The sequence below is a fragment of the Lissotriton vulgaris genome, chromosome 1_1 (assembly GCF_964263255.1).
Source record: "Lissotriton vulgaris chromosome 1_1, aLisVul1.2, whole genome shotgun sequence".
NCBI classification, from domain to species: domain Eukaryota; kingdom Metazoa; phylum Chordata; class Amphibia; order Caudata; family Salamandridae; genus Lissotriton; species Lissotriton vulgaris.
In genome coordinates this window covers 594,370,129-594,383,941 of record NC_141685.1, presented here as the reverse complement: position 1 = coordinate 594,383,941, position 13,813 = coordinate 594,370,129, and the positions used below count along the sequence as shown (strand labels likewise).

The 13,813-nt window shown below is 43.3% G+C and overlaps 1 protein-coding gene across 2 annotated transcripts in view; it reads left to right on the top strand.

Annotated features, from left to right (window-relative positions):
- The window catches only part of MCOLN3 (mucolipin TRP cation channel 3), a 426,432-nt gene that overhangs the window by 281,732 nt on the left and 130,887 nt on the right, over window positions 1-13,813 (top strand). For both annotated transcript variants that reach the window (XM_086936329.1, XM_086936328.1), the window contains exons 8-9: window positions 9,928-10,040; window positions 10,123-10,272. In XM_086936329.1, coding sequence (XP_086792455.1) covers window positions 9,928-10,040; window positions 10,123-10,272 — 263 coding nt within the window. The remainder of the gene's footprint in view (window positions 1-9,927; window positions 10,041-10,122; window positions 10,273-13,813) is intronic.

Sequence of the window (13,813 nt, the reverse complement as noted above, 5' to 3'; positions counted from 1 at the left end):
CCCTTTGTTTGGCGGATAATACAATCAGTGCCTCGGTGTCCTTTTCCCTCCGTTTGGCAGACCACACATACAAGAAAAGAGAACACGAATCAGTGGGAAGTATTTTCTATTGTTGTGGTAGGGACGGGGTTGTGAGGGACGCACCGAGCTCCACCACCAGTGTGGGATAGTGAAAAGCACAAACGGTGACCACCCTCAAGACTTTACCTGCTCCCTCCCTGTGAGAACACAAACCACCGTAGGTGGCGGGCCATCGCGCTCTGTATTTGTTTTCTCGTGTTCTCGGCCGAGGATTCCATGGGCTCCTCGGGACCTCCCTCAGGTTGGCAGCTTCCCCCCCGATTCTTCCAGCGTCCAACACGCGTCCTCTGGTTTCCCCACTCGAACTTCTGGAACCTCCTGTACAACCGTGGCGTCTTCCTCTTTGACGTTCTCCTCTCCCTGTGATAGGACGGCCGTCGATGATGTCGTCTCCGGGCAAGCCTCCTCTTGTCCTTTGTGATTTCTCTTAAAGGGACTGCTTACACCCTGTACATGAAGCGGGAATGTGTCAGGATCCTCGTCATGAAATGATTCTCGATCCCTTAAGACCTCCTGACATTTGGTTAGCACTGAGTTAGTGGTACCTGAAACAACAAGGTTCTGTGGAGCCTGCGATGATGTGTGGTCTGGGCAGGCCATACAGATAATAATGTTTTTTCGTCTTGTGAATTCTGCCTTAGAAAGGCCACGTGGCGATTTTGTGTAGGTTTGAGGGAAATTACTTTGTTTGGTACGGCACTTTATAAATAATGAATGAAGAATCAGTTGAATTCTGCCTGAATACGGCCATGTGGCGATGAATTATGGTGCACTGAGTTAGTAGTACCTTTGGGACTGAGCGTGTACATAACCTGTGATGATACATTGTCCGGGCAGCTGCACTGGGGATAACGTTTTTTGACTACTGAATTTTGCCTTAATAACGCCTTGTGGTGATTATTTATGGTGTACTGAGTTAGTGGTACGTCTGGTGTTTAGCTTCTTAACGGGCTGCACTCAAAGAATTGACTGTTGCATACTGAACGGCATGTACTTTGAGGTGGAAAAAAAAGTACCATGGATGGTTATCAATTCTTTAGCAACAAAATGTTCAGAATTAGATGATTCTTCCAGTGGTGTAGACATTTTGTCTCCAAAAAAGAAATTCAGGTTTTCAATAAAGAAAAAGTGAGGTTCAAATTGTGACCTATGCTGTCCACAGTGTATAGTATCATTAAGTGTGCCTTTGCACTTGCAGCGTGAATTTTATTTTTCAACTAAAACTATAAGTGATATAAAAGTTCTTAAAGGAAACATAATAAAGGGATATTGTATAGATTTTGATAAATGTTATACTTAGTTTGGTATTGTTCTCTGCAAATAATAAATCAACAGTGTAATTAATTGTGAGCTCTGATGACCGCAGTGTAGGCAGGAGGCAACGGTTAGCAAGAGCCCACAACCACGTAGCGTTGATTAGAGCTGAACAGTATTGATAATTTAGTGTGTGTGTAGCCAGCGATGATACGTGGTGCACAGAGTTAGTGACACCTGAAGCAACAAAGTTCTGTGGAACCTGCGATGATGCGTGCTCCGAGCAGGACGCACTGGTAGCAAAGTCTTTAAAATCAAGTTTTCTTATAAATACCGGTTTTCCTTTCACGGGAGTAATTTGCAGTAGGTCTCCGAAAACTATGATATATTTTCTTCCAAATAAGTCATCTGACTCAATATGGTCACGTGGTGATGAATTATGGTGCACTGAGTAAGTAGTAGCTTTGGCACTAAGGGGGTCATTAGGATCGCGGACGGACTTGAGTCCGTCCGCGACCCCAGAGCATGAGGGAACGTCCGCATGGGCTGCGGCGTTCCCTCTGTGCAGATTAGGATGTGACCGCCAGGGTGGCGGTCACATCCTCTATTTTTAACATTGCTGCGGGTGGAGCTTCAAGCTGCACCCGCAGCAATGTTAAAAATGCATCCACAGCATTTGCGTGCACAAAGCGGCAGGCACCGCACGGTGCTTGCTGCATTGTGCACGCATATGCAGGGGGGTACCATAGGTACCCCCCATGTGCACCCCCCACCCCCCACTACACCTAGGGGGCCCGCAATGGGCCCCTGCAGTGCAGTTACACATGCTTTTCCACGGCGGAAAAGCCGCCGCGGAAAAGCATGTTTCCATGCACATCCTAATCTGGCTGAAGGTGTCTAAGAGACACCTTCACCATTTTAGTGCTTTTCCGCCGCGGTTGTAAGCCAGCCGCGGCGGAAAAGCTGCGGACCTAAACCATGACCCACCAGCCATCCTAATGTGGCGGTGGGTCCTGGTGGGTCCGCAGAGGATTTTCCGCATCCTCCGGGCCGGCGGTGGCTTCCGCCGGCCCGGAGGATGCGGAAAATCCTCCATCCTAATGACCCCCTGAGTGTGTACGTAACCTGCGATGATGCGTGGTCCGAGCAGGCCGCAGTGGGAGCATTGTTTTTTGCCTAGTGAATTCTGCCTTAATAAGGCAACAGGGAGATGACTTGTGGTGCAGTGACTTAGTGGTACCTGAAGAACTGAGCGAGTGCGCACCCTGCGATGATTTGTGGTTCGGGCGGGTCACACTGGTACAATGTCTCTTGCCTACTGGAATGCGTCATGTGAAATCGCCATTCCGCCTGAATCGTTAGCACTCACAATGTAGATCAAAGGCAGTAGTCATCACAAACATCAAGAAATTATTTTTGTCATATCCTTTAACAAAATGTGAGGACATAAAGTACAAATATCTCTACCTTAAATAAATCAAGGCTAAATTTCATGCTGTCCGTAGAATAGATTTAAAGCTGAATTGAAGTTGTGAACCCTGCTGACCGTACTGTAGATCGAAGGCAGTACAGATATCGACAAATGATTTTTTGTCACATACATTAACAAAATCTGAGGACACAGTACAATTGTCTTAAATAAATCGACAATGAATTTAATGTTGTCTGTGGTGCTGATGCGCTTTCTGGTATCAAGTGGTGAACTTTGTTGATCGCAGTGTACATTTGAAGGCAGTACTTAGTACAGGCATTGAGGAATATTTTTTATGGCATCCATTAACAAAATTGTCTCTGCCTTACATAAATCAAAGCTAACTTGAATGTTGTCCGTAATGTAGATGGAAAGCTGAATTCAAGTTGTGAACCCTGCTGTCCGCAGTGTAGATCGAAGGCAGTTGTTGACACAGACATGGAGGAATGCTTTTTGTCTCTTATTTAAACAATATTTGAAGACATATATTAGAATTGTCTCTGCATTAAATAAATGAAGGCTGAATTTCCTACTGTTCATACTTTAACAAAATCTGTGGACATAGTACAATTGTCTCTGCTTTAAATAATTTGAGAGTGAAATAAATGTTCTCTGTAGTGCTGATGCGCAACTGGTATCAAGTTGTCAACTCAGCACAGATACCGACGAAAAATTTGTATCACTTATTTTAACAAAGTCTGAGGGCATAGACTAGAATTGTCTCTGCCTTACAAAAATGAAGGATAACTTCAATGCTGTGCGTAGTGTAGATCCAAAGCTGAATTGAAGTTGTGAAACCTGCTAAACTTGTCCGCCACCATTACGTACTCCAGAGAGGAGCTAGTGGGGTTGAAGAACGCTAATACAACTATGGCTATTTCTACACAGGTTGTCTGCCCTACTCCTACTATAGTTGAAGGAACTTTTTCCTGCAGCATATGCAAATTTCAAAGCGCGTCTACTCATACTCATGCTGAAGGAAACTCACCTAACTTAAAACAGAACTTCCATCTGAAAGAATCCAAACAACATATCAGAGCGGATGTTGATACCAATCGGAACTGCTTCCTGGCCAATGTAAGGTCACTGCCTAAACATGCCGCAAATATATGGGAACTCTTAACCTCTAACAAACCCCTTTTAGGATTTCTCACAGAAACATGGATTACGCCCATTCTCACCCGAATATTGCAGTGGCGCTTCCTGATAATTATCATATCTTAAAACTCGACAGACAGAACAGGAATGGGGGAGGGATAACCCTAGTTTATGAAAACACAGTGAATATCTCCATCTTAGACCAAATGAGTATTGAGCAATTGGAAATAGTGTTTTTTAGCTTTAATTTACAGCACAATATGAACTGGAAAGGAGCGTTAGTGTACCGCCCACCAGGACCCCTTACCAACATTTCCTCGCAGCTTATTGAATTCATATCCCCCTATGTAATAGCATCTCGGAATTCTCTGCTTCTTGGTGACTTCAATATACATAGTGAGATCTTAGACAACCAAGAAACCTCATCTTTTGTTATGGAGCTGGCAGCACTTAACCTCATTGTCACAAATAAAGATCCCACACACCAGGCAGGGTATACTCTAGACATCATCCTAACTAATTCCCCTAATATATCATATATGGCCACAACCCCTTTGATTTGGTCTGATCACTCGATGATGGAATTCCAAATTAACAACTAAGAGGCTCCTCCCTGCCCTAAATAATTACCAATTAAAAAGTATAGGAAATGGAATCTGGTCTCCCCCGAGCATTTTTCAGATACCTTCTGTCTTCCTGATCACAAGGATTCGGATAACGTAAAGAACCGCCTTGCCAACTTTAATACTAATTTATTGGCTACTCTAGACAGATTAGCCCCTCTAAAAAAACGCCCTTCTACCACAAAACGTCATCAGGCACCGTGGTATTCTGCCCCCCTGCAACTGGAAAAAGGCGTATGCAAAAGATTAGAGCGCCTCTGGCGTCGATCTCAGCACTCGGCTGACAAAGACAAATTCAGAGAGGCTCTCAAGCAGTATCACCGTAATCTATAAAATGCCAGGAAAACCCATATAGCAGTCACTCTCCTACAGGCTGGGAACTCTCAGAAATGTCTCTACCAAATCCTAAAATCCTTCACTAGTCCTGCATCCTGTGCTACGTCCTCTTTACCTTCTCAAACACAGTGCGACAGTATTGCTAGTCATTTCACTGAGAAAATTGACATGATTTATAATAATATCATCCTGATTGGCAATCTCCACTTTACAGTAGTCATGGAGCTTGAACCTATCCCTTTAGCGAACTACTCTCTTGATAATTTCCCTCTGCTTACGATTGAAGAGACAGAAATGCACCTTAAAAACGCCAAATCTGGGTCTCTGCTTGACTTGATTCCGGCGAAAATAATAACTACTTTGGCTAAACAGCTGGCTAACCCCATCTGTAATATTCTTAATTGCTCCCTGACCGAAGGAGTCCTTCATCCAGCCTGGAAAGACGCACAGATTCTGCCAGTTAAAAAGAACTTAAAATCTCCCTCAGAAGACATAACAAATTATTGTCCTATCTCTTTGCTTCCTCTTCACACCAAAATTCTTGAAAAACATATTAACACACATCTTTCTAGTTATATTGAAATCGCTAATAGTTTAGATCCCTCTCAATCTGGCTTTCGTCCTTGTTATAGTACGGAGTCATCTCTGGTGGCAGTCACAGATACTATCAGAATTCTGCTGGATAAGGGTCAGGCGGTACTGTTGGTGCTGCTTGACCTTTAAACAGCATTCAACACCATATCACATAAAATCTTGCTTAGCAGACTGAGTGATATTGGTGTTACTGGGCTTGCTTTGGAATGGCTTACCAACTTTCTCACGGACAGAACACACACAGTTAACTTAGGTCCTTACCATTTCAAAACTTCAATGGCCACCAAGGGAGTACCACAGGGCTCATGCCTGAACCCTACTTTGTTCAACATTTATGTGGGGCCCCTGGCGAGACTATTGAAAACACTGGGATTCATCCCCATATCTTATGCGGATGATGCCCAGTTACTTCTGCCACTAGAAAAATCTGACCCTAATTGCCAAACCATCTTTCGCAATGGTATGAAATCTATAGCACAGTTGATGAAAGATAACTAACTCCAGTTGAATACAACCAAATCAAAAATAATGCTTTTTGGAGAGGCTGCTTTGATTTGGTCACCCACTTGGTGGCCAGAGGAACTGGGCCCTACCCCCTACCCTAAATCAGTAGTGAAAAATCTTGGAGTTCGCCTTGACCATAAACTTACTTTGAGAGATCATGTCTCTACGACTGTCGGAGCCTGCTTTCATGTTCTCAGTATGCTCAGAAGAGTATTTCCTTTCTTACCCTTGTCTGCTAGGTAAACCTTAATTCAGGCACTAGTTCTTAGTCGCCTGGACTAATGCAACGCGCTCCTTATATCAGCATCTGAAAAAGACATCAATAGACTGCAGGTAGTCCAAAATACTGCTGCTCGCCCCGTGGCTGATGTCCCACGCAGAACTGCCTCTCTCCCTCTGCTTAAGAAACTACACTGGCTGCCTATACGTAAAAGGATCCATTTTAAAATCTGTTACATGGCTTTTAAAGCTGTTCACAAACTAGGTTCTAGCTACTTGAATGAGAAATTTGTAAACTATGTTCCCAGTAGATCGCTCCGTTCTGGAGATAAGGCTCTGATTAAGATTCCACGTATTAACAAATCACGACAAGGAGACAAAGCCTTTTTCCATCTTGGCCCCCGGCTTTGGAACAGTCTACCTATCTGCCTGCGACAGTGTCCTGACCTCCTGTCATTCAGAAGACAACTGAAAACTTTTCTCTTCTGATCTGTCTGATGGAGTGTCATGGAGTCCTAGCGCGGAGATACCCTTATGGGGTGAGTCATGCGCTCTATAAATCCCTATATAAATAAATATCCGCAGTGTAGATCGAAGGCAGTAGTCGATACAGTTTGCGGTGCTACGGCGCTGAGTTCGCAATGGGCCTGTATCGATGAGGCACGTTGTCATGGCGGCAGCTATGTGGCAGGGTGCGGACCTTCGCTGTGGCGGAGTCTGTTGTCTTTGCCGAAATGAACCACGCCCAAGGCGTAGGCTAACTATTTATAGTGTTACGCTGACGTTGCGTACTTTGGACCAGCCCACTCCGCCTCTGCTTCAAGGGGGGGGGAGACAACACAGCTCCATGACCAAAATATTCCCCAGTGTCTGATATAATATGGTTGCGTTCGCTGTGTAGTATACTACATGTATTAATAGTATATCTACACATGGAAAAGTTTTTGGTTTCTATAGTGTGTCGTGTATAGCATATCACCTGTAGGCATTGTGTACATTATTGTTGATGTGCGAATTCCTTCTCTTATACATAGTTGATTGCCACATCTATGAACATTGAGCTAGTGTGCTGCAGAAGGGATATATTGTTTTGGGAAGGTCAGTTGACCTGTTTTGCACTGCGTCTGAGGTAGTAGAGAGGGAGTGGTCAAGAGGGAAGGTTCTTTTGGTCGTGGCGCTTAGTGTTGTGATTTTATTGGGTGTTGGAAGTTTATAATTAATACCTCTATCACATATTCCTCTTTAAATAATGGTATAAGTTGGATGTAATTTATGCAGTACATAGTAGACGTCCTTACACTACTTAAATATTGATGTTAATTTGCTAGTGGTAAGTGGAACTATTGCCTGTTTTTTTAGGTAGCGTTACAGATTTGGCTTCTTGTTGAAAGTATGGGGAAGTGGTGAACATTATAATTAGGAATTGTCATTTAAAAAACCTTTGAAATTCACTGAATGTATCTGATTGCCACGTGAATGATGTCATCAGTGATGTCACTGACCATGTCATGAGTGATGTAATATGTGACGTTATCAGCAGTGCACTGCGGGCGCGCGATTTACAGTTAGCTGAACTAACTATAACGGGGGAATTTCAATGGTTTTGTGAAATGTCCAACTAACCATAACGCCCCTGAAACCTATGAGTAAGCAAAGTTCCAAATTGGTGAGGGCGCACACTCTGTAAGTAAGCTCTCGTCGGTTCATCTTCGCTGCTTGCATCCCCAACGGCGCTTTGTGAAATAGACAAGACCACGCAAAATGGATTCAAGAGTTCGTTAGTTGTACTGGTGACCTGACGCGTTTCAAAGCTGTGTGGCTTCTTCTTCAGAGGTCTCAGTGTAGAACAAACAGAGCACAGGGAACTCCGCTTATGCAAACTTTTCCTTAAGGAGAGTGTGCTTAGTGCACGCTTTGCATCTTAGGACTTGTAGTCCTGGGAGTCAGAATGTCACCTTAAGTAGGTCCTGTGTCAATGTTTTTAACTATTATCAGTTCCTTTATACCCTCGGTGGGCCTTGAAGCAAGAACCGTGGTGTTGGTTAGTCTCTAATTACCGTATCGCTATGGTTGGAGCCGTTCCAAACCACAATCTCCTTATGGTTATTGCGGATGTTGCTGCCCCCCACGGCAGGACTGCCGTGCTGAAATACAAGTGGGCAAAATTCCAAATTGGTGAGGGCGCACACACTTGAAGTAAGCTCTCGTCGGTTCATCTTCGCTGCTTGCATCCCCAACGGCGCTTTGTGAAAGAGACAAGACCACGCGAAATGGATTCAAGAGTTTGTTAGTTGTACTGGTGACCTGACCCGGTTCAAAGCTGTGTGGCTTCTTCTTTGGAGGTCTCAGTGTAGTACAAACAGAGCACAGGGAACTCCGCCTATGTAAACTTTTCCTTAAGTAGGGTGTGCTTAGTGCACGCTTTGCATCTTGGGACTTGTAGTCCTGGGAGTCAGAACGGCTCCAACCATAGCGATACGGTAAGCAGAGACTAACCAACACCACGGTTCTTGCTTCAAGGCCCACCGAGGGTATAAAGGAACTGATAATAGTTAAAAACATTGACACAGGACCTACGTAAGATGACATTCTGACTCCCAGGACTACAAGTCCCAAGTCCCGAAGATGAACCGACAAGAGCTTACTTACAGTGTGTGCGCCCTCACCAATTTGGAACTTTGCTCACATATATATATATATATATGTATATATATATAAGCGCTGTACACCTTGACACTGGATTTCAGTTGCTTTATTAAACAAATAGAAAGGTTAGCAGCAACTCCATTACTTACGCGTTTTGGCAGTATGCCGCCTTGGGCTCCTTAGATGCGAAGTCTTTTTGCTTGTGATTTTCCCCTGGGGCCTGACCCACCGACTTCCACCAAAACGCTATGAGGATTTTCCTGAGGTAAATGTTGTGTGGAGGCTGGTAAGGGAAGGGTGGAAGGATATTTACATCCATCCAGCTGTCACTGGACGCGGGCACTTTCAAAGACATTTACCATTCTAGCAGCAGTTCCTAAGGGTAATAGGAATAACGTACACATTGAGGAAGTTGTATTAAGCACATGACTGCAGTGTTGGGATAAAGTAGGAGTGTATACTGCAGTCCTTTGAAATCCATTCCATGTTTTCTAATGTGCATCAGACAAAATCATGGCATTCTTCATTGGGTATATAAATGCACAGGATTTGTAATTTGAAATGACTGTTCCCCTGTGCTCAAGGCAACATACTGCCGAAACGTGTAAGGAATGGAGTTGCTGATTACCCTTCAATTTGTTTTCTATATATATATATATTTATTATCATCACCTTAAAATAGCACTTGTAATTTTCTCTTTTCTTCATGTTGGGCTCATCATAATTGTATTACTTTATTTTAGTTTCTTCATTTTTATATAATCCAGTGAATGGCTCAAAGAAAATTCAGGCTGTTGCTTACCTTATATAAATTATCATTGTTATTATTATTATGATAATCTAGCCAGCTTCTAAAAGGGGACACAATTTAACTCTGTAAATATCTAAGGAAGCAACTGCGAGGAAAATGTTTCTTAAATGTGAATTTACCTAAAATGTAAAAGGTGGTCTTTATATCTGAATACTTTGTTTGAAAGAACCATATTTGACTACGGTGTAAAGGTATACATTTTCTAAAACTGTTAAGTATGCAGTGGATATGCTAACTGACTTTTAGGACTACTTCTTTTAATCTTAACATTTTCTTTTTTCCTTTTGAAGTTCGGAAGAATACTCATTACTTGATGATTTTTGATGCATTTGTGATCATAGTTTGCCTTTCTTCACTAATCCTATGCACACGATCGGTGGTGACAGGAATTCGACTCCAGAGAGTGAGTAAATGCTTGTCTTTCCTGACCTTTATAAATCCAATATCCTACTGTAGCTAATAACTAGCTTTCATTATATTTTCAGGATTTTGTGCAATTCTTTGAGCATCATTACAAAAGAAGAGTGTCTTGGAGTGATCAAATGGAATTCATCAATGGGTGGTACATTCTTATTATTGTTAGTGATATTTTAACAATAATTGGGTCAGTTCTGAAGATGGAAATACAAGTCAGGGTAAGTAGCATAAAAGCATTATACTTTCTAACAGTTATGTTATGTTATGTTATGTTATGGGTGTCTTTTATAGTGCTCGGCTACTCCGAAGAGTGTCCCGGCGCTTTCTAACCCACAACAGACTGCAGATGGCCAGCACAAAGGAGAAAGAAAGCGAGCAAATTACTGACCAAAGAGCCACGTCTTCAGACCCTTTCTGAAGGCCAGCAGATTAGATGTACTGCGGAGCGGCAAAGGAAGGGCATTCCAGAGCTGGGGCGCCAAGCGTTTAAAGGAACGACCCCCCACCCTTGCTTTCCTGACAGCAGGGACAACGGCAAGAAAGAGAGATTCCGATCTTAAGGCTCTAGCCGGTTTATAAAATGCCAGTCGTTTCTGGATATATTCAGCTCCCACTGCATGGAATGCCTTATGCGCCAGCGTAAGTGCTTTAAAAACAATCCGCTTCCGAATAGGCAGCCAATGTAAAGAATGTAAAAGGTCCGAAGCTCTCGCTCGGCGATGTAGGCCAAAAATGGCACGTGCCGCCGAGTTCTGGACCACCTGTAGTCTTTGGAGAAGGTATTCGGGCAAACCCAAATATAAGACGTTCGAATAGTCCAGCCTCGAACCAATAAGGGCCTGGACTGTGATTTTCCTATGCGCCAGCGGGAGCAGGGGAAGGAACTTGCGGAGCATCTTAAGGAGGCCAAAACAGACGCCGGCCAGTCCAAGGATCTGGGACTTTAGCGTCAAGCCATTGTCAATCTTGACCCCTAAGTTCTTGGTAATCAAAGAAGATGACACAGGAGGGAACATATTCACTGGCCACCACTCCTGCAAGCTCGGGTCAGACTGACAACCGAAGAAGAGCACCTCAGATTTATCTGGGTTACACTTGAGGCTGTTTCGCGGAAACCATTCGAAAACAGCCCCAAGACACCCTTGGATGCTCTCTCCGTCAAACTCAGCCCCCTTCCCACAAGTGAAAAGGAGCTGGGTGTCATCGGCGTATGACACGATCTGAGCCCCAAAAGACTCCGCCAGCACCGCCAGAGGGGTCATAAAGATATTAAAGAGAGTCGGGCTCAGCACCGAGCCCTGGGGGACTCCGACCTCCAAAGGCGGTACTTCGGCCGAGTACGGAGGGGCCCAGACCACCTGCCGGCGACCAGCCAAATAAGATCAAAACCAGCTCAACACCGTCCCTCTCAGACCGATCTCATGGAGCCTGCTGAGGAGACCCTCATGAGGGACGGTGTCGAAGGGAGAGGGACAGTTAAAAACGTATTGCCACTCAAAAGGAGCTGGGTGTCATCGGCGTATGACACGATCTGAGCCCCAAAAGACTCCGCCAGCACCGCCAGAGGGGTCATAAAGATATTAAAGAGAGTCGGGCTCAGCACCGAGCCCTGGGGGACTCCGACCTCCAAAGGCGGTACTTCGGCCGAGTACGGAGGGGCCCAGACCACCTGCCGGCGACCAGCCAAATAAGATCAAAACCAGCTCAACACCGTCCCTCTCGGACCGATCTCATGGAGCCTGCTGAAAAGACCCTCATGAGGGACGGTGTCGAAGGGAGAGGGACAGTTAAAAACGTATTGCCGCTCACATAGTTCAAGTGTTACACTCATATATTATCAGTGCTGAAATAGCCTATTGGGAATTAATGAAAAAAGTTTAAAAAAATAGCATTGCATAATGTGAAACATTTCAAAGCACATTTGCACGCTGCATCTTTCACTTCTTGAAATTCCCATGATCAATCTTTTATTGAGAATGAGATGCCTGTTTCATCAGGGTTGTATTTTCAGATTTTGGCCTACTTTGTTGCCATCCTCTAAGCAGCAATATATTAATGTATTGCAGGTTAAGAAAAAAGTATGCAGATGCTCACTGTTAATGCTTGCTGTGATTGAATATATAATGAAATCCTTTGTTTCTGCTTGTTATGGTCCCTCTTTAGAAATTCTTTCCATGGACTGCCACAGACTAAATTGTTGCAGTAATAAAACTCCATCCTTCATTAATGCTTCACTTCCCTGGTCTTTTAAAACACCTGAACCGTAGAAAAACACACTTACTACCCCTGAGGGCTACAAATTCAAGAATTATACTAGTACTAACCTCTTACTACCCCTACATGCTAAAGATTCCTACCTGTTGTATTTTGAGCTTTATAAATTAATTAAAAATAAAGATTTAAGCACCATCTCAATGCCCTAAAACCCCTTACTTCCCTTAATGCAACGCTACGCTGACCCCAAGAAAACATTTCTATCATTCCCTCACCCTAAAACACTTTATGTCCCCTTAATGCTACCCTTCCCTGAACCCTACAAGTCCCTTACTACCTGTTTAGGCTATCATCCCGAACCCTAAAATATCCAGAACTGTGCTTTAATGCCACCCTCCTCTGAACTCCAAAAACCTTGTAAAGTCCCTTAGCACTACAATCCCTAATCCTCCCTGCACACTTCTAAACCCTAATAGTACCCTTCCATGAACACCGAAAAACCATTATCATCCTTTTACCCACCCATCTCTGAAACCTAGAACTCCCAAATCACCCCTTGATGCTACCCTTAGCTGAACCCCAAACATGTGTTGATTCCCCTTAAAGCTACTCTTCATTGAACGTCAAAAGCCCCTTACTACTGTGAACCTGTTACTACACCTCAATGATGCACTGCCCTGATAGCTAAAAAACCCTTACTAGTCCCCCTCCCTTTCCCCACCTCACTATAAATGCTTCCCTCAACTTTAGCATGTGGATGCCTCTTTGCCCCTGTGTAGAGTACACCTACCAGTGCGTATAATGTATATTTGTTCACTTTTATTTGTGGCCAAAACTTTTTTCATTCTATCTTTTCAGTAGACAACTGTATTGCCATGTTTTTTCAGTCTACATTATTCCCACAATATTTTTACTGAAATCAAAGCTGTAGGGGAAATAATTATTTATCTCACATGATTAATGACTGACCATATTGAAGACTGTCCAGGGGTCAAGGAGTATAAGCAGTTATGAGCTCAAATAATTAGATATACTGACGATTATAGGTTGGCTGTATCTGTTGTAAAAGGAAGCACCCAATCCTAATGATTATATACGTAGTATATTTTATTTGTGTATGTGAGTTTGGGATTTTTCATATGTATCGGAGTTGTATATTAGGCGTCATTTTTCAATTTACTTAGAGTATGAATTGACCAGATTTAAGGCACACGTGAAAACATTGTGTGAGAAAATTGTTTCCTCACACAAAGAAGAATAGGCAGTAGGAAGGCAATAGGTCTATGAAGATTTTGTCTGGAATGATGGGTTAGGATTGTGGTGGACCGTAGAAAACGGAGAGCGACCATGATTAATTGTAAAGTTGAAGTTAGAAATCAAGTTTTTGATTTACCATGCTCAATAGTCATTAGTATTATGTGTTCACACTCAGCAATATACATTCACTTTCTTACCACTGTCAGTACATTAATTACATACGTGACTCAAATGATATAAACAATTACTACAATAAAGATGATTCACTGGTTACTCCCATAATTAGAA